Below are 21,082 nucleotides of genomic sequence, written 5' to 3'. Positions count from 1 at the left end.
TTAACTAGCTAAAACGTTTTGTTCACAGATCTGCTGGTATAAAATGTGGTGTTTAGGTGACACTTTATGCTCAGCAAAAACCTGTTGATGCTTCCAAAGTACAGTAACAAACGCAAGAACTCAATGGGAGAGAAGGGTCCAGCACCCTTCACCACGTCCCCCCTTTAAGGGCTTTACAGTATTTATGCAGTTAGAGATATGCAGCAGTGTTGATGCTCCTGGTTAAGAAAACTCTTGAATAACCAGTTCTTGCTTTCAAAAAGTCAGGGTGGGGGTGTTGAAGCCATGTCCCAGTTGCTCAGTACCTCTGAGACTTGTGTCACAGTCTCAAGTCAGAAGGATTGAATCTCAACCCACCGTTTCATGAGTGGACAATGTTCCCACTTATGAACAATGCTCCCCCCTCCAACCCCCACCTTCCCGTCTCACTGCATCTCTCTTTGGCACATCCCATTTCATTCTGGAGGGTCCCTTGACCCTCAGGAGCAGCTTTTTGGAGGGCTGCATCAAGGAGTAGAGGGTGGGATACAAAGTTTGAACTTCTTTGTATCCAGGTGTGAGTCATTTGCTGTGGCAGGTGTCTTTGGCCCTCCAGATGTTACTGACTCTCATCAGCCTCATTGGCCAATGGCTAGGAATGAGGGGAGTTGCAGTTCAGCAACATCTGGAGGGCCAAGGTTCCCTGCACCTATGCTATGGGATGAGCCTTTGTAGACACAAATGCCTATCATCAGAATGTGTTGTTATCTGGTGAAGTGCCTGGAGAAGTTCATGTAACAATGTACAGTATTATTCTTTAAACTACAATGGACTAATGCAGCTGCCTCTGAACAAAAAGCAAGCTGAAGGGACTCTTATTTCAGGACAATATGTTAGTAGGACCAAAGGATTTCTGTCTTCAGTTGGTTTGGGCAGCTGAAGTCAAGAGGATGACTGCTCTATCCTTTGACGGGCTGCTGAGCTAGGGGTGTGAATCCTGTTCAGCTAGGGATGCTGGTATGTGGACCGAGGTTCATGGGTCTGCTTTTATTAATGGTGAAGTTGGAGGTCTGCGGGAACAAGCCCTTGCTCAAATCCACACTATTTACAGATCCCTAAGGGATGCCAATTCACATGACCCTCGAGCTGATGTTAACTGCTTGAAATTCCTGTGCATTTTGGTTTCTTGCCATGGCCAGCTGCTTGGATGTGGTCACTACCATGTGCAGGGTTTAGGTCTTTTGCGCACTGCTACAAACACAACATCTCTCACTCTCTTTGTAATTATGTCGAAGTTATAGTCCTGTGTGAAAGGACATGTATGCAGGAATGTCAAGCAAGTATCACAGCAGTTGTGTGGAGTGGCCCTGATAACAGGGCTCATTTCAGAGGCATTGGATTGGGGGCTTCAGCAGCCTTGTTGTTGTTTATGCAAGCAGGGTGGTCCAGGGTGCGGTGGGGCGAATGTTCACCCTGTGCTTGAGGCTAGAGTTTATCAAAAAGCAAGCACCCACACGTCATCATGTGTGCATCTTGTGCCCTGAAGTGGAGCCCAGGTGGAGCCCCACCAGGAACAACACTTTTATTAAAGTCTTCCTGAGGCATTCAGATACCAATTCCTGCCTTCGTTTATTTTTAACTGGAACTATGCCCATGTAAGGGGGTGTTGTAAAATATGGGGGTGTTATGTGTGGGGTGTGCAAATGTTTGCTTTTAATGGATTGTTCTGATGCTAGTTGATCAATCAAATAAAAACTTTTAATCGTCCAGTAGTTGTTTGTAAATAAAGTCCGCACTTCAGTGTGAAACTTCACTTAAAAAAAAAAAGCAAAACATACACTTGATCCCATATGCAGTTGAAAGATAAGAGTTTTGCTTTTCACTTGTTTTTTTGGGGGGTTGCAGGGGTTGTGAGGAATCTTATTAAAGAAGGGGAAAGTGTGTGCCAATCTCAGAGGTTGTTTTTTATATTTAAAAAACCTGCTTATTGTGCTACAAAAGGCTCCGGAAATCTTTCAAGAAAGTCCGATTCACCAATGGAAATTCAATTCTCTGTTCTGCATTGAAGCTCAAGCGCTTGCTATTATGAGGAGCTCTCAGAGCAGCAAGTGGTCATTGTTGACCGTTATTCGCTTCCTAATTGCTGAACTGGGTCTGCCACTGTTGTTCCTGACGTTTGATTTCCTTTTGGAAGGATGAATACAACCAAGGAATCCAGAGTTCACCTAGGTCTAAAACATGCACATGAGTGATGCAAGATCCTCCAAACCTAACACATCCTGTTGGACCATCCAGTACAATCCAGATGCTGGAATTGCACAGAGTTAGCTAAACCAGTACATCTCTATGCTTGGGTTGGCAGTGAGGTCCAGCCATAAACACTGAGGCAGCAGAAAGCACAAGAAGAGGTCTGGCGCATCAGACCAAAAAGCCCATCCTGGCCAGCATTCTGTTCCACCGTGGTCAGCCAGGTGACTGTGGAAAACCCACAAGGAGGACACAAGTGCAACAGCCGCCCTCCACTGTAGTAGTACTAAAGCACTGTTGTTTTGATTCTGGAGGGGATATTCAGCCATCATGGCTAGAGGCTGCTGAAAGCCTTGCTCATTAATTTGCCTAATCTCGATTAAAGCTGTCCAAGTTGGTAGCCGTCACTGCGTCTTGTGGTTGTGAATTTAATCATCTTATGCGCTGCATGAAAAAGTACTTTTGTCTGTCCTGACTCTCCTGTCTTGCAGCATCACCTCAGGTTCTGTTATTGTATGGGAAGGTAAAAAACTTCTTCCTATCCACTTCCATCAGTGCTAGGCTGTGAAGGTGAGGGGATAGAAGCTGCAATTACCTTTCACCCCATGTTTTAAGAGTTGCTTATTGGTCTCGAGGATATGCACAACTGCATGCTGCTGTCCTCCTGTAGTAAGGCTATTTTTGTTAGAAAAAGGGCAGCTCTATGTCTCAACCCACCAGAGGTTCCTGTTTTCCTCCTTATAGCTGCTTTGGTGCAGCACCTGAAGCCAGTCCAGAGGACTGAGCTGCCCATCTGTCAAAACGGCTGTTTTAAAATGTGTTTTGCTCTTTATTTGTGATCACAATGGTATGTTTGCAATATGTTGCTCACTCACTTTCCCTTTCTCATCCACAGGCAGAAATTGTCAAGAGGCTGAATGCCATATGTGCCCAGGTCATTCCTTTCTTATCCCAGGAGGTAAGGGGGGCTGTTTATATGTGCTGGCCTCAAATTGCAGGATAATTGCTTTAACTAAAGAGAAGATGAGGTGTCTCTCTGGCAGTGCAATGCTTTCACTGTTTATATTTCACTTTTCTGCCATTTCATTCCTTGTCCATCATCACTTGGGTTTAATATGCATGCAAGAGTTTTAAAACAATGATCCTAAATATTGGTGCCTACAGCATCTCTGCCCTGGTGCCAATGTGAAATTGGAAGGACCTTAAGGTTAATCTGACATCCTGTTTTTTCCAGCCAGGTGCCTCTGGAAGTTTATAAAGAGGAAAGAGAATTATAGCCATCAAACTTTGCTTTGATGCCCACCTCCACACTCCCCCAAATGTAGTAATTGGAGGCATATTGTCTCTGAACATGTAGGTTCTAGTTAGAGGTCATGGTAAAAGGTATTAATAGTCCTACCCTCCATGAATAAACCTAGTCTGTATATATCTAAGTTAGTTCCATCACCATGGTTTTGGAATAGTGAAATTCCGTATTTGTGGTTTGCGGCATCAGCAGCTGGAAAGCCTGCGTCCTATTCTGCTTTCGTCCTGCTGCAGTAAGCATTAGGATCGGGCCGCTAGTTATATAAAAATGTTTGCCTGTCATTCTGATACATTGGTGTTAAAAAAATGACTCTGTCAAGCTGGCATCTAATAGGATATATTGAAAAATTGCTGGAAAGGCATGATTTGTGCAGCATTCTTGACAATTGGTGTTAAACTTGGCAGAAAAATAACAAGAGCCATCAACTGCTGATGTACTAGAGAGTAAACAGTAAACAGGCTAATGCAGGTCTCTCCCGCCCCACCATCTGGTCTTGGTTCCTCTTTCTTCAACCTGATTATTAACCAAGGATTAAAAAAAAATTTATCTAGGCTTAGAGAGAGAAAATTCGTATAGACTTGGTGAGCTAGTTTTCCAAATCTCACGCTTTCCTTGAAATGAAAAATTATGCTTTCCTAATAGGCTGCTGGTAACTTTTTACCTTTGGCTAGTGAGGAAATAAATAGGACTCTTAGGCCATGAAAAATATCATATGGCTTAATCGTAGATTAATGTTCATTGGGATTGGGGAGGAGAGAGTAGACTCAGTTTGTCCTGGGATAATGGAACCTTTCACATTCCATCCATTCCTTATTTTTGCATGGTTATTTCTCTCTCACTTCTCAGTAATCCTAAGAAAGGCAATCTGGATCTGGGGGGCTTCTGTTTACAGCATAATCAGGATGTGCTTATGATTCATATTGCGTGACGGTTCTGTGCATCTTATCATAGCTAGGCTTGATGCCTTTGGGTCCAAACCTCTTTATACGTATTTTGAGTATGGCCAGGGATAGAAATGGAGTGTGACCTAGAAATGAAAGCTACTTTTTCAAAGGCAGAAAGCCCTCCTTCCCACCAAGAACAACAACCCCCACATCAATGCTTTTCTCCTAGAAAAATAGGTGCTGGTATTCACCATGGTTATAGTAAGTGTCACACCCTTTTAACCCCCCCCCCAAAAAAAAGAGGTGCCAGTACTGCGTACACTTGAGTAGCCCCTGAAAAGAAAGCACTGCCCCTCATAGAGCAGAACGAGTGATTTCCCCAACTGAGTAGGCCTTACAGTGTTGTTTCATGGGCTTTGGGTTTTGAGTCTATAGCGCTGAGGTGAGGAACTTTGGCCCTTCCAGATGTTGATGAATAACAACTCCTATCAGCCCAGCAAGCACTGCCATTGGCCTGGAATAATGGGAGTTACAGTTCAGCAACATCTGGAAGGCCAAAGGTATCCACATGTGCTATAGTGGGAGGAAATTCCATAACTGGAGTGGAGTAGCCTCTGAAAATACCATCCTTTCTAGTCTACCGATGTCTAAATCTGGTGCAAGATGGCGTTGTTAAGAGTGTTCTTGGGGACCCCAGAGATTGGAACAAGTACTGAACTGGGGTAAGTTCCTCCAACCCTGTTAGAAGATGGGTTGCTGCAATGTACACTAGCAAAATAATATCAGCTTTTTTGGATTCTGAAGACAGTGTATGCTCTGTTACACAGCATGTTGGTGTTACAAACCTAATCTGGTCACGACTTCCATCTCAGGAATCTGGAGATAATTTTTAGAACTGTCCAGGAATTTGCATTCCCAGGGTTTCTTGTAGGAAACCTTGGCTCCTAAAATTGGAAAGTATTTGACATTTATAGTGCAAATGCCAGTAGCAGGCCTAATATCTGCTTTCAGGTGTGCTATGATACTTACCTTTCTTTGTGATTGTAGCTTAGATGCTTCCTTTAAAACACGGTCACAATATTTCCTTCTTCCATTTTCCATATAGCATTCCAGTTCACAAAAATAGTTTCTCTCTTTATTCACTGGCAGTGCAAATATGAAAATGTCTTTTTTTAAATGGAGTCGCCCATTGAAATTACAAATGTGGTTGGGGCAGATGATCAACAGTATGGAATGAGTTATCCTGCTGCTTGTTTTATCATCTCATTGGTTACATAAGCAGATGTGTAAAGACAAATCCCTGGTACCCTAAACCCTTGTGATTATCTTGTTGGGTTGTAATTTTACAAACAGTGGTTTGTTCTGCTTCTAGTCTTACATATCCTCTTGCCATTTGTATCTGACTAGGGAGCAACAGGATTTCAAATGAAAAGTAATTGTCAGAATTTCCATATAGAGTTTAAGTATAATGCTAGAAAAAATGGGTGTTCAGAGGAGATTTATCTCCCCCCCCAAACCCCCCCATTAGTTCCATTCCTCTGTATCTTACATTGAGGTGGACAGAAGATAGATTAGGATCTATTGTCAGATCAGCAAGGGTTTCTAACTCACAGCTGTTCATGAACAGTACAACATTTCCACCAGAACTAGGCTTCTCTCATGAAGAAAGTAACTAGGAGTGGAATTATTGGTTGAGGATTGTAAATTCAGTTCAGTTTTGGTACTGAAAACAATTTCCTGGGCTCTGGATGCATTTAGTGGCACCTTGTACTGAGCGTATGTCTTCTTCACTTGGCCCTGGCTTGTAAATATTGGAGTTCTAGTAAAGAAACACCAAAGTGGATCCTAGTGGCCTCAAGTCTGCCCACTCTTGCCATGCACAAAGTAGCACATATGCCAGATGTTGAGGCAGACGTTTCATCTTTAATTCCACTTACCCTGTGTTCTCTTCTCACCACCTTACCATCTGCTTGGCCACAGGAAGCAAGATTTAAAGGCCAGTAACCGCACACTTCCCTTTAAGCAATGCCTTCCCAGAATTGTGCTCATTACAGTGGTACCTTGGGTTAAGTACTTAATTCGTTCTGGAGGTCAGTTCATAACCTGAAACTATTCTTAACCTGAAGCACTACTTTATCTAATGGGGCCTCCTGCTGCCGCTGCGCCACTGGAACATGATTTCTGTTCTTATCCTGAAGTTCTTAACACGAGGTAATATTTCTGGGTTAGCCGAGTCTGTAACCTGAAGCTTATGTAACCTGAGGTACCACTGTATTGGACAATAATGTTGAAGTGTATCAGATTCTAAGTAGGTCATTTCTCTTTATCAATATTTTGAAATCACAGGTAGGATTACACTATTTTGTGCAGCAGTCAGCTGAGATGTGCAGTGTTTGGTGGGGAGCACAGATCATTTGTATCTGTAATGTTAATTATTTCAGCTATTTACTGCCCCTAGCAGTAAATGTTTCATCTAGGGCCACCCAGTGAGTGAGTGGTGGATTGAGCTAGTGTCCATATGAGATAGATATTATTTTTATTATACCACATTGGGCCTGTTGTATGGTAGATTACAGTTTTTAAAAAGTGAACCTTCATGAATTAAGAGACAAGAATGAAGTTCTCTGGCCCATGACTATAAACTTGGTATCAAAAAGTAATGAACCACTAAATAGAACTGGCACTGCCATGTGACAGAATAACCCTCTGAAAGCGTGATAGGCAGATATTTCTGTCTGAAAGCCCCAACCCCTTAAAAAGTGTTGCCATTCATTGAGGTGGTGATGAGGGACTATTTGCGCTCTGCTCCAGATAGCAAAATGTTGTGGGCCAGCATTGTATGTGTGTCTTGGGGGGTGGGTCAGGAGTGCCAAATAGTTATAAAAGAGCAGCAGAAGGAGGAGTAAACTCATAAGGGCGAGAGAAAGGATTGGTTAAATGTGGTGCCACACTCAGTGTGTGAGTTCTCAGCACAATCATTTAGTTGGTGGTAATACGTCCTTGTGAGAGTACTCCACAACTCCAAATTCTATCTACACCAAGGCAACTTGAAGTTTGCACCTGTAAAAGTACATAAATAGGGTATATTTCCAAGCATTCTCCTATTTTGCTAAAGTCTGAATATCTCCTATTTTACATAATCTAGTTCAGTTTTTGTATTGATATGGAATACCACATTTTTTAATTCAAAAATTGAAAACCGGTAGATAAATCTACTAAAGCTTTAGTAGTTGATTCAGTTACAGGTCAAATTGGCATTCAGTTTATATGGTATTTTTTCAGGGCTGAGAAAAATGATTTTTTTAAAATTAGAGTGAGGAGGGAGATTGGGGGATTGATTATAAAAAGAGGGTTTTTAAAAGAAGTGTGACATTACTTGAGAACATTTACAAAAGCTGGCAACTTCTGGCTATGTCAGATGGGATATAAATGCAATAAATAATAACAGTGACTGGGTGCACTGGGTGCTATTCTTAAAAAAGGGGGGGGAATTGGGGGTGGCACAAAAAGTCTTTAGCACCATGGCATTATAGCAGGAGATCTACAGGAACAGCCTTTAAAAATATCTAAATAATTTTTTAAAATGCAAATTTGGATGGCCATAACATATGTCTTGGGAGCTTGGATGGTATAAAATGGCACTATTTACAACCTCAGCTGACAACAATTTAATCAGTCACCACCATTAAAACGTTTAATAGTTTAGGTCATCAGTCTCTTACTTCTACACCTCAAAGGCTTCCAAATAACTTGACTAAAGTGAGTGGTGGTCTGAGCAGTAGCGTCACAGTCAGTGTTATAAGACGCCTTTGGCAAAGTCTCAGTGAATCATGGGTGGCCAACCTGGGAGTCTTCAGATGATGTTGTTGGACTCCCAGCTCCCATCAGCCTCAGCTAGCAAGATCAAGTATCAGGGATGATGGGAGTTGTAGACCAAATGACATCTATAGGGCTGCAGGTTCCCCATCCCTATAGTAGATAAAGTTGGGTTTGGAGGTGCAAGAATAGAAAGATGTCTGTTTCTACTAAATATCTCATGTTCCCTCAACAATATGATTTGGGTGTTCCATTTTTCCATGTACCATAGTTAGTGTCTGCCATGTCTTTTCTCCATCAAGTTTGATATAAGCTCACTCTCCTTGGTTCTCATTGTCATTGTTTTTGCACTGAGTTACACTAGTTATAAAAAGTGTAGAGCTTCTTTAGCTTTGTAATCTGAAGAGGCAGTTTCTTTCAGGTCAGGCCACTTTGGAATGAGATTTTTCTCTGGAGTTAGAATGGATACTCTGATTTGTCTTTCCATTAGCAATTCTGCTGAGCTATATCCGGTAGCTATCAGTGATGTTGACCTGTAGCTTTAAAAAGAGCAATATGTCAGTCATTCTGTCTCAATATTTTCTTTGCAGTCTGTACTGCTCTCACTGCCTCACTATTTACTTGAAGTCAATGAGATCTGTTGATAATATGGTAAAAGTGGTAAGTTGCACACACATTTCCCCTTCATTTTTGGAGGGGAAAAAGTGCGTCTTATAGGGCGAAAAATACGGTAACTGCTATGTTATGTGGGCCACTAGTAGGATTCTAGTATGCTGTCTCCTATGTTGTTTGATATTTTGGCGGGGCAGGTGGTCAGGGGATATACTTCTTTAAAAAAAGTAACTTGGTGTGTATGTGCTTATGATTTTCTTTGTCCTTATGCCTCCAAGAAAAAAAATACATATTTTGGATGCCATCAAGTGCACTCTTCCTTATAATTCAATGCAGGAAACCTCCCTGCACATCAGAACCCGAGCAGATCTTCTAACATTATCCAGACCATAATATGCCAGCAGAGGAAATGAATGAAATTGTGCCTACTAAATGGAGTGCATTGTGGTCCATGAAAGCTGATGCCATAATACATTTGTTACTCTTTAAGCTGCCACACATCTCGTTTTTAGTGAATGTAAAGCTCCCTTGTGACTTCTGTGAATAAGACCCATTAAGAGCTGGTGAAAAAGGCAACCTAGTCACTAGCCAATATAACCCAGGGGAATGAATCCTTTTTTACTCTAGCTATGGTGATCAGTCATCTTGAGTTGTAGAAGAATAATTAATCAATTTTTTTCCATTTTATTGAGAAATAAATCCATTAGAGCAGGCTTCCTCAACCTCAGTCTTCCAGATGTTTTTGGCCTACAACTCCCATGATCCCTAGCTAGCAGGACCAGTGGTCAGGGATGAAAGGAATTGTAGTCTGGAAGGCCGAGGTTGAGGAAGCCTGCATTAGACTCTACAACTTGTATCTAGTTGTGGTGTTACTTTATACTCTGAGACCATGTAGCAAAGAGAGTAATACACCCTGACTGGAATACAAATACAGTGGTGCCTCGCAAGACAAAAAGAATCCGTTCTGTGATTCTCTTCGTCTAGCGTTTTTTTCGTCTTGCGAAGCAAGCCCATTGAAGGATTAGCGGATTAGCGCTATTAGCGGCTTATCGGTTTATCGGATCAGCTGATAAGCGGCTTAGCGGCTTAGAAAAAGGGGGGGAGGGAAAAAACCCCGCAGGAACTCGCAATACATTGTTGTCTTGCGAAGCAAGCCCATAGGAAATTCGTTTTGCGAAGCACCTCCAAAACTGAAAACTCTTTCATCTAGCGAGTTTTCCGTCTTGCGAGGCATTCGTCTTGCGGGGCACCACTGTATCAGAATCCGGAAATATAGCACATACATCAATGCTCATTGTAGGAGATGATGTTGATAAGCAGAAGAGTCAAAACTAGGAACCAATTGGAAAGAGCATGGCACTCCCTCTCTGTGGTCCAAACCGATCCACATTCCCGCTTGTTTTCTTTTGTTAAGCTTTTTTTGGGGGGAGGGTAGCATAACGGTGCTGTACATATCTGAACCCTGGCGAAAGATGGTAGATTTGGAGTAGTCTTCGAGTACCTGCAACAATCTACCTGATTTCTGACCTTTGCCTAGGGAACGATTGTTGCAACTGCCTATAATCATATAGTATCTGTGAACAGGATGCACTATAGATCCTGGTGTTCTCTCAGAAGCAACAAGTAAGCGCTGCTTTTTCATATCCTGTGCCACTTTACTTCTCAGTGTAAAACAGAAACACCTAAAGAAGTTGTCTTTTCTTTCAGCCATGTGAAGGCATTGACGGCTTGTAAATGCTCCAATCTGTATCCTTCCTTTTATGCGCATATGTAAAAAAGAAAGAAAAGGGAAGGCTGGAGAATGTCACCAGTCATTTATTTATTGTGCCTGTGGGGAAAATGAACAAAATGCAGTGGCTGCATGCACTGATGGCAGTGTTAGAGCCTGATAATCGTGCTAGGTTAACTCATCTGATTGCTTGTTAACTTCGTAAGAAATCAATGGCGTGCGCTAACATGGTTCGATGGAAGAGATCATCGCCTAAGTCACCAGAGATTTCTTACGAAGATTATCATTGTGGTGTGCCACCATTGTCTGAAGTATATGCAGGGCACTTTAATCAGCATGCCTAAGAACATTCTGACCTTGCCGTATAAATGATCTCAGCAGCAAACCAGCTAAAGACCATGGAAACTCTTGCTTCCTTATAATACTTAATATGGTGTATTGCATATTTCTAGTAATCATGGCTGTTAAGTGGGATAATCAGTTTGTATATTTATGCAGCGTAGGGTCAGACTAGATGTAATGTCTCTGAAAATTGCAGCCACATAAAGAAACCCAGTTTAACCCTGTTTAGGCATTCTTCCCCCGGTGTAATCATGGTGGTGTGAGTGTCAGAGCAGGGTGTGACACTTTCTGGCCCCATTCTTTCTTTCTATTGCATTAACGTTACTGCTCCTGCACTCCTTTGCATCGGGGCTGGACTTACGCAGCAATTATGTAGGATCCCCACACGATTTAGAGCCCTAGGACAGGCATGGGCAAACTCGGCCCTCCAGATGTTTTGGGACTACAACTCCCATCATCCCTGACCACTGATCCTGCTAGCTAGGGATGATGGGAGTCCCAAAACGTCTGGAGGGCCGAGTTTGCCTGTGCCTGCCCTAGGATATCATGAGGCAAAAACCATCCCTGATGCAGAAGTAAAACCCCAGCTTCTCACATGGGAGTGAGTTGTGGGAGTGGTGTAGCCATAGAGGGAATGGGGGCAGGTTTGGGGTGGGGCTTAAACTAGACACTCTCTATGCCACCCCCGGCCCCCATGAGGCCTTTGCTCTTCACTGCTGGGGCTCACTTGTCAAGGAGAGAACTGGTCAGCAAGCAGATTGTAGCAACCGTTGCTCGTTTTCCTCAGGACTGCCACCACTCTCATCTTCATCTCTTCTGAGCGGGCCAGTAGTTGGGTGGGCAACAGTGGAGAAAAGCAGCGGTAGGTCCAGGGTGGCAGTGGGTCTGGGGGCAGTGCCCATGCCAGCCCTTGACAGATGCCAGGGGTTGGGTTAGGATGTGGGTTGCCTAATTCCTGCTCCGCTACAAAGCATTCTGGGTATTTTCATGCAAGTCTTGTTCTCTTTTCCCTACCTAACCCATCTGTCAGTATTGTGGCAAGAGCCTGTTCTGAGATGACCTTCCAGTTGTTATTGGACTCCTATTCCCACTATCCCTGGCCACAACATGCAGGCTACTGTGTTGATTATATCTGCACTCGCTGGATCATCACCTTGCCGTGGTGAGTGGGCTGACATGTTCCTATGACCCTTGTGAGTGAAGCTGTCAGGAGTCTCATACTCCAAGCAGGGTCACCCAAGGCGGTAAGGTCAAAGGGGAGGAGCTAGACAAAGAATGACCCAAAAAGTACTCATCGGACAGGCGGAAGATTACTTAAGTAGTTATAACTTTGCAGCTAAAATGTATGAAAAAAGCAATTGTGTGTTTGCAGGAAGCTGTGACATAATAACTCCTTGCTTGCTTCTTGTGCAACGTGTGAAATGGCCCCAATACTGAAAGACTTAGTTCTTTAGTTTACTGGTTGACCCATTTTATTTTCTGAGTATGTTTCCCAAAGGCTTAGACAAATGAACTAAGTTTCCTCGTAATGTATGCTCATTCTAGCATCGTCCAGTGCTAATGGCATGGTACTCCATTGGCATATGATAGATGGAGCAATATAACTTTATCTAGGAGGACCCTCAGTCTTCCTGTTTTTCCCCACTTTCTTTTTGCCTTTATTTTCCACCTCTGCTCATGTTTTCTTATCAATAGAAGAACAATATGATACGTGAACTATCCATTTCCCTCCTGATAAAGGAAATGCATGGTGCTGCTTTTTGTGAGGCATATTGAAATCCTGGAGACTTTGCATTCAGAACATTTGTGCTGTGTTCCTTTGCCAACCGTAACCTTCGAATGTGACTTACTGTCAATTTCCATGGGACTAGCATCTTCTGTCTGGGAAATGGCCGTCATTATTGTCTTTGAGACACTCATAGAGGTGAATGAGCATCATAAGCACTGATGAGCAAAGGCTAGTATTTGACTTGTACATTAATTTGTTGATGCCAGAAGGTCTCTGTTTCATGTTGCACTCCCTATGTGCACAATTCTGTTCCACAGTGATTCTGCACCAGTGATTTTTCTTTTCATCAATAATCTCAGTAGAAAAATATTTTCTGAAAATTGTGTCCTAATGGTAATGTTATTGCAATTAGTTGACCTATGATGCAAATAGGGTAAAACTACTTGTTTAGCTTGCAGCACATATAATAGGTCCTAGAACAGACAGTTCAATGGTAAGTCTGTGAGCTCTTAGAAAAGGATGCTGTGATTACTAAGACTCAGCATAGGTTTTTAAAAAATAAGTTATGTCAGATGACGCTAATTTCTTTCTTTTTTGATGGAGTACAAGCTTGGTGGATCAGGGGAATGCTGTGGAAATAGTGTATCTTGATTTCAGTAAGGCTTTTGACAAAGTCCTCCATTATATTCTTGCAAGGAAGCTGGTAAAATGTGGGTTGAACAAGGTAACTTATGTGGCTTTGTAGCTGGTTGACTGACAGAACCCAAAGAGTGCTCATTAATGGTTCCTCGTCATCCTGGGGAAAAGTGACAAGTGGGGTGCTGCAGGATTCTGTCCTGGGCCCAGTGTTGTTCAACATATTAATAAATGACTTGGATGAAGGAATTGAAGGGATGCTCATCAAATTTGCAGATGACACCAAACTGGGAGGGGTTACTAATGCTGCAGAAGACAGAATCAGAATTCAAAATGACATTAACAGATTGGAGAACTGGGGCCAAGCTAACAAAATGAATTTCAATAGGGACAAATGTGAGGTTCTGCACTTAGGCAGGAAGAACCAGATGTACAAATATAGGGTGAGGGACATCTGGCTCACAAGTGAAAAGGATCTAGGGGTCTTGGTGGGCCACAAGCTTAACATGAGTCAACAGTGGGATGCAGGAGCAAAAAAATAGCTAATGCTATTCTAGGCTGCATCAACAGAAGTATAGTGTCCAGATAAAGGGAAGTAAGAGTACCACTCTATTCTGCCTTGGTCATGCCACACATGGAATACTGGGTCCAGTTCTGGGCATCACAATTTAAGAAGGATGTTGACAAGCTGGAAGGTGTGCAGAGGAGGGCATCCAAGATGATCAAGCGTCAGAAACTAGACCCTAGGAGGGCGTGATTTGGGTATGTTTAGCCTGGAAAAGCAGAGACTGGGAGGAAATATTATAGCCATCTTTAAATATCTAAAGGGCTGTCACACGGAGAGGGAATAAGCTTGTTTTCTCCTGCTCTGGAGGGTAGGATCTGAACCAGTGGCTTCAAGTTACAAGAAAGGAGATTTCAACTAAACATACTGTCAGAAAGTTTTTCGGCAAGAGCTGTTTGACACTGGAGGTTGTGGACTCTCCTTCCTTGAAGGCATTTAAGGTTGGATGGCTCTATGCCATGGATGCTTTAGCTGAGATTCCTGCATTTCAGGGGGTTGGGCTAGATGACCCTCGGTTCCCTTCCAACTCTACGATTTTATGGTAAAGAAAATGGGCGATCCAGCAATTTCTTACTGAACCATTAGTAAGATATACTAGAGATTTCTCAAAAGAATGATCTGAACAATGGGCTATTTATGTGTATTAGGCTTGCCATACGTCATGAAAATTCTGGTTTTCGGGTGTAAAAATGGCATTGGGGGAATTTTGCCGAATCAGCAAAATGTCGGGGGAAACCTGGATGTATGGCAACGCAATGGTAAAAGGCGTGGAAACAGCTCCAAAAGCTTAAAAAAAGCTCAACAATTTGGGTGGGTTTCTTTAAGAAAAGCAATTCTACTCTTTGAAATATGGCAACCCTAATGTGCACTAAAAACAACTGTATACTACCCTTCTTCCAGTTTAGGATTTTCAGATGGTGTATAGCCAGTTACAGAACCCGTCCTCTTCCAAAGCCCATGTCACTAATGTGGTGCCCTTCAGTTGTTGTTAGACTACAACATCCATTATTTCTTACCATGGTTTAGGTTGGCTGGACTGATGGAAGCTGGACTCCACACTGGCCACTCCTGCTATAATGCAATAGAATGAAATATATTCCCAGTAAACTTGGGTTAACAAAGTGGATTATAGGAAGTAATATCTACACAAATTTTATTTATGATGCCTGTTCTACACACTCATACAGAAATTGCCTCCGCTATCCCCCGCTGGTCATCTGCACCAGTATTAACTATGCTCTCTCTTTTACTACCCAACCTGAATTACTCGAGCTTGTAGTATTTGCCTGAATCTATTTAGAACTTGCTATCTTGAGACATTCAAAAGCAAGTTGTTTTTCCTCCACTGAACTTGTGTGTGAATGTGTTTCCCTCCAAGGAAATGGTGCTGTGATAGTACATTACACCATGGAAGAAGCCGTGGGTATTTTATGTAACAGTAGAGTAAGGAGTTGCTTCAAGAAAACTCTGGCGTCCACCCAGTTTTGAATACAATGTCTTTGGTTTCTTTGTCCGGTCCTTTATAATGGGTAAAAAGCCTCTTACTGTAGTTAAGACCTGCTCTTCCCACCCACCCCTCCTCCCCAATTCCCATCAATATAAAGAAAATCCTCCAGTTCTTAAATCTCTTTTCAGTTAGTGTGTACTACTAAGAGAGTTTTTAATGCTCTGCTAGTGCTCTGTGGGGTGGCACTGACTTTATTTTTTTTGGTTAAACCTACTTTTCTAAATCTTTTAAAAGTAAATGTTATCTCCAGAGCATTTGCAAATTCAGACTCTGTGCCCATCCTAAAGAGGATTAAGTGAAATAAAGATACATTTAACAGCAAAAGAATATCTGGATCCCCCCCCCTTTCTCTCTCTCTCTCTTTTTTTTACTAGGAAGGCGTGTGCACAGAAACATGTATTAATGCCTTGGAGTAAATGTTTAATATTGAAGCACTCCATTCCTTTCTTATGCTTTCTGGGCAGAATAGCAAATGGAAATGATTTGAAAAGAGGATTTTTAAAGGCTTCGCGGCTCTTCTTAGATGTTGGGAAAGAAAATAGGCCTGACCTACATTAGCAAAAAACAATTTGGATGGTGTTGATAATGGCGTCACATGGAGCTTCCTATTGTCTGATTACTGATGAGCATGATCATATTAGACTAATACATTGTATCCCCCTCCCCAAAAAAAATACTTCAGTTGTCATTTTTGTAGAACCAGACAGAATCCCTTCACTCTGTACTTCATTCTGAATGATGGAGTGAATTGCCATACTCTTATGTTAGTCTGCATTTAAAGGTATTAGCTGGCTTCAGAAACTTTAGTCGTGTGTGTGAGAGAGATTTTATTAAGAAGGAAGTTTTAAAAATGTATTCTCTTGAGCTCATTCATGTGTAATCCTGCTATAGCACTTACAACAAGGAATCGAAAGCATCTGAGGGCCTTCACAGGAGGCACCTTTGGTGAAGTGGTGGCATCCTTCTGGTTTGTGTTCAATCAAGAACCTTCCTTGCCTGGTGACCTCCAGATATTTTGAACTCTTATCACGGCCAGTGGTCAGGGATGATGGGAGGTGCAGTCCAGCAATAACTGGAAGGTATCAGGTTTGTCTGTGGACTTCCATATTAGCAACTTTTAAGCTGATCAAATCCAAACTTCATTGGTTGTGGCCTTTATTTGTCAGCTGCAAACTGCTAGAAAGAAACCACCAGCAGCAAGTTGCTTTCTCAACAAGATCTTCCAAGCAGAGATGGATGCAAATACTTCTTTCAGCATCTTTGTCTGTTTTGGTGGTCCTTGGACACACACCTTCTTATTAATTATTTTGCTTTTCAGACTTCCTGTCTTGCCTTCTGGTGAATTTGGGTTTGATTTATCCGAGTTTATGCTCTTTGTTCTTAGGGACAAAACTTCCATTTCTTAAAGTTACATGTCTTGCGTTTTGTAGCCTCCTTGACTCACATACAGTCTGTGATAGACACTGTATTTAAGCCTCTATTACAAATGTATGTGTATGTTTTGAAAATTAGGCTTCATGCTTGTTGAAGGTATTTAACCCTCTAGCTTCATTCTTCAACTTCCCTTTTCACTCTTTTGCAAAATGTGATGCTGGAAAAACATATTTGGAGTTTATTTTTTGTGGGGGGAGGGGTTGGAGTAATTTTCCACTTAAACATATTTCATTTTCAATGTTATGGTCACTGTTTCTAAGTAGCTCAACATTGTTTGTCTTGAATCAGTTCCTTGGCACCACTGGTGATTAAATCAACAGTCGCCTCTTTCCTTGTAGACTTATAAATAACTACATCAGGGAAATTTGTCTAGTTCTGTAAGGCCCGAAATTACATTTTACCCTCATATATTTATGGCATTCATTATTATAGTTTCTACCTTCTTCCACCTTCCTGATGCCTCCTCACAGATCACCATCAGAATTTTGGTCAGGTAGCATAATATGTCCCTAATACTGTATTGCTTTTTTTGGCATGAACTTCTACCCATAGTGATTCTGTGAATAAACTTGTTTCCTGCAAGACTGGGACTGTGTGCTTCCTTTGACATAGCGGTACTCCAATATGACCCACAGATTTTGTATCCAGGGATAACAGTATCCTATTGGGTTTTTTTCTGCTCTTCTACACTTCTGATTCTATTCCCTCCCCACCCCCTCCGGCTTGTCCACATTTGATAATTACTTAGCTGTTAATCCATTTCCACCACCACCACCATTTCAAATTAGACTGGAAAAGTCCACAACCACACGTATTTGAATTTGCACTTGAGGAGCAATTTTGGTCTTTCATGTTCATCCCGGCAAGTGATCCCTGTTGTGTTTGTCGCCTCCTTCTGTTTTGTTGATTCTATTATGCCAGTTAAGTACTCACAGGGCATGCACTCAAATAGCTCAAGGTGCGCATGAGCACACACATAGATCACCCTGGAGAGCTGCTGCCATCACGGTAGGCAGTTGTGAGTTAGATGGTGCCAATGACTTTAGGCAGCTTTCTGAGCGCCCTTCGTTTGCAGCTCAGAGCCTGGAGTTGGGAGCACGGAGGAAAGTGAAAAGTCAAAGCCAATCCCAGGTTTAACCAACATTTTGGAGTGGGGAGAAGGCGGGGTTCATTCCCTATCCTCTGTGAAACCCTTGGTCCCCTGGTGAGTGTGAGTAAGATTGGTAATCAGGCCCTGGTAATCCTGGTCTACCTTCCCCAGAAGTTGGTTTAGATGCTCCACATACAGCCTTTGTGATCTTGGGTGCCAGTAGTGGGTTCCATTATAGTTCATTCAGGTAAAAAGGCAAAGTTGGAAAAGATGAAACTCAGTGAAGAAAGAAATTAAGGCCCCACTGCATACCTGGGGGGAAAGTAGTTGAGTGGGGAAGAGGATTGGGGTGGGGAATGATCAGGGTCTAAGAAGGACGTGGGGAAGAATTCTAATAGTTGTGAAGAAAGAAAAGAACGAAGAAGAAAATGGCAGAGGGGAGAAGAAGGATTCTAGGATTAGAAAGGGATGGGGAATGTGAAGAGGCGAACTGATGAGAAAGGAAGGGATCAGGAATAAATTATGAAATGAAGGAAGGCTAAAAGATGGAAGAACAAAAGAAGAGGAGGAGGGTTAATTTTGACCATTCCCAGCCCACCAGCATTCTCCTTTTGAGGCACCACCGTATTCTTAGATGCCCCAGGTCACCACTTGGATCATCATCATCATCATCATCAAGTTGTTGGAACCAAACTTGGCAGCTGCCGCTCACGGGACTCAGCTGGTTTATGAGTGACTTGAGGAGGGAAGGGAGGAAACAGTGACCAGCCCCTCTGCTTCTCCTGCTAATCCACCTTCACCTTAGGGAATAGAGTAAGCCAAGTGGCTGCGAGAGTCGGGGGGGGGGCGGGAAAGGAACAAAACAGAGAACAAGGGGAGGCAATAGCCAAGTCCTGTGTTAGAAGAAGTTTAAGGTCTTGTATATATAAAATAGATGTTCATAAATGTACCAAACACATGCAAATATGTAAACCACATGTCTGAAACCCACAGAAAAGTCCTGAAACCATTTTCTCTCTCCCAAAATGACCTCAAATATTTCTCTGCAAGGTCTAAGGAAATGGGAAAGCTCCCCATTGTCTCTGTACTCACAAATCCTGCCTTAACGGCACATTTAAGGTGTGAATAGGGTGAGCCTGTGATCTGGATTCAGGAATTAAATAGTTATAATAACAAAAGAGTGGCCAAAACCCAGATAATGCATTCAGGTAAATGGCGGACAGGAGATAAACAACGCACTCAGATTTCTGTTGTAGACCGCCTTTTCTGTGATGTAGGTGTGATGTATCTGGGGGGTGGTCATGGGCTACACCCCTTCTGTGATGTATACATGATGTTTCTGGGGGTGGTCTGGAGTTTGAGGGTGGGCAATTTAAACTGTCTATATAAGGGTGGGCACACCTTTGTTCTGGGTCCCTCCCCCCCTCCTGTGTGTGAGGGGGAGCACCCTTTTGGCACAGCTTTAATAAAGATCAGGCTTACTAGCTGCTTTGCTTCTCAATATTCTCTGGTTGGTCTCTGTTATTTTCTCCTACAACCTACAAAAGGACTCTATATGGGCTCTTGGGTACCCCATAAGGGAAAAGGAGCAGTTTTTTCTCATAGCACCTGCAAACAGCAGCACACAAGAAGCATTAGAATCATAGAATCATAGAGTTGGAAGAGACCACAAGGGCCATCGAGTCCAACCCCCTGCCAAGCAGGAAACACCATCAGAGCACTCCTGACATATGGTTGTCAAGCCTCTGCTTAAAGACCTCCAAAGAAGGAGACTCCACCACACTCCTTGGCAGCAAATTCCACTGTCAAACAGCTGGAATTGCCAGCAAACTGGTGCCAGTCACCAGGTCCAGCTTTAAAACTACTGCTGATTTGGATTTTTGCAGCCCTCTGTTTTCCTGTTTTGCACTCATTGCACAAAGCTCTTCATGTTTGTGGTTGGTTTCCCCTTTTCTTTTAAAGCAGCTGAATGCTCAGCAAACCTAGTAAGAATTCTCTCTGTGCCCAGAAGCAACAGGACAGGCCTGTGTGTGGGAGTTTTGAGTATGTTTATACTTCTTTGGTGGTGGCAGTATGATGCTGGTGTCCTCCATCACTACGTCTAGAGCTGTGGTTTTCAGCCGGGGTGCCTTGAATGGTGGTCAGGGATGCCACGGGCAGCACCAGCCTCCATCCCTCCTTCCTTCCTTCCCTTCCTCCTCTGATGTCCTCCCATGTCTCCAGAGGTTTGTGCAGCTGTTTGCTGCAGTGGGCCTGGCTACAAGCTCTCCAGGCGAATGGTGCCTCTGGGGTCAGTCAGGGGGTGCTGGTTGCCAGGAGCTGAGGTGGCTTCAGAGTAAGCAAGCAAGCGAGTGAGGGAGCCCAAGGGGAGAGGAGAGGAGGCTGAGGGAACCCTCCATAAGGGAGGGTGTCCGAAAAGGGGGGAGCGGCTGCCAGCTTGGCAGGGAAGGGATGACATAACTGAGCTCCTGAGACTTGGGAGTGCCTTTCCCCGCAGGTGAGCCACAGAAAGAATGTAGTTGGTCAAGGGAACCATGGACTCAAAACGGTTGAAAACCTCTGGTCTAGAGTAAGGAAAATCTTGATTCTTGCATCAATTCACCAACAGCCTATTTGGCAATTCATTGCCCAGTGTTCCTACAGTTAGAGTATCCTGCCCTTTGTCTTTCCTTACTTATTGGAGTGTCGTTTCCCCTAAACGGAAAAACTTTGTGGCGCTCCAGTCTAGAACATTTTTTATTCCATTTTGTGCACCACTCTGCTTTTCTAGAGGGCAAGGAAATTTCACACCTGCTGAGCTGAACAGCATTGAGACTTTAACAATATGTTCAGTCTACCTGATCTTTATGAAACAAATTGCATTGAAACTACCATGGCTCTAAGCCGAAGGCACCTGAGAATTATGGTTCTTTGGGAGGGGCCAGAGATATCTTTAAAAAAACCCCAAAAAAAATTCAGCACCCTCACCCCAAACTACCCATTTTTGACTTCTTGGAGGCTCATGATAGTTAAAGCTGTGTGATGATATAGTGCAGGTAAGCCAGCCCACCTCAGCTTAAGCCTCAGACATTTATCTGAGAGTTTCATGATGGCTTTTTCCCCTGGTGTAAGCATGTTTAGAATCTCAGCCTTAGCCTTAATCATGGCTCTGGTGATCGAAACAGCCAAAGGCTTTCACATTTTGATTGAAATATGAACAAAGATTC

General features: G+C 42.9%; 1 protein-coding gene across 6 annotated transcripts in view; it reads left to right on the top strand.

Annotated features, from left to right (window-relative positions):
* Positions 1 to 21,082, top strand: part of LOC309542677 (transducin-like enhancer protein 4) — a 125,774-nt gene that overhangs the window by 36,359 nt on the left and 68,333 nt on the right. For all 6 annotated transcript variants that reach the window (XR_014224357.1, XR_014224358.1, XR_014224359.1 and 3 more), the window contains one exon: positions 3,122 to 3,184. Coding sequence is in view for 1 of the 6 variants with exons in the window: in XM_082241568.1 (XP_082097694.1) it covers positions 3,122 to 3,184 (63 nt within the window). In the remaining 5 variants the exon portion in view is untranslated. The remainder of the gene's footprint in view (positions 1 to 3,121; positions 3,185 to 21,082) is intronic.

The sequence above is a fragment of the Podarcis vaucheri genome (assembly GCF_965113315.1).
Source record: "Podarcis vaucheri genome assembly, chromosome: 11".
NCBI classification, from domain to species: Eukaryota; Metazoa; Chordata; class Lepidosauria; order Squamata; family Lacertidae; genus Podarcis; species Podarcis vaucheri.
This window is presented reverse-complemented; position numbering and strand designations above follow the sequence as displayed.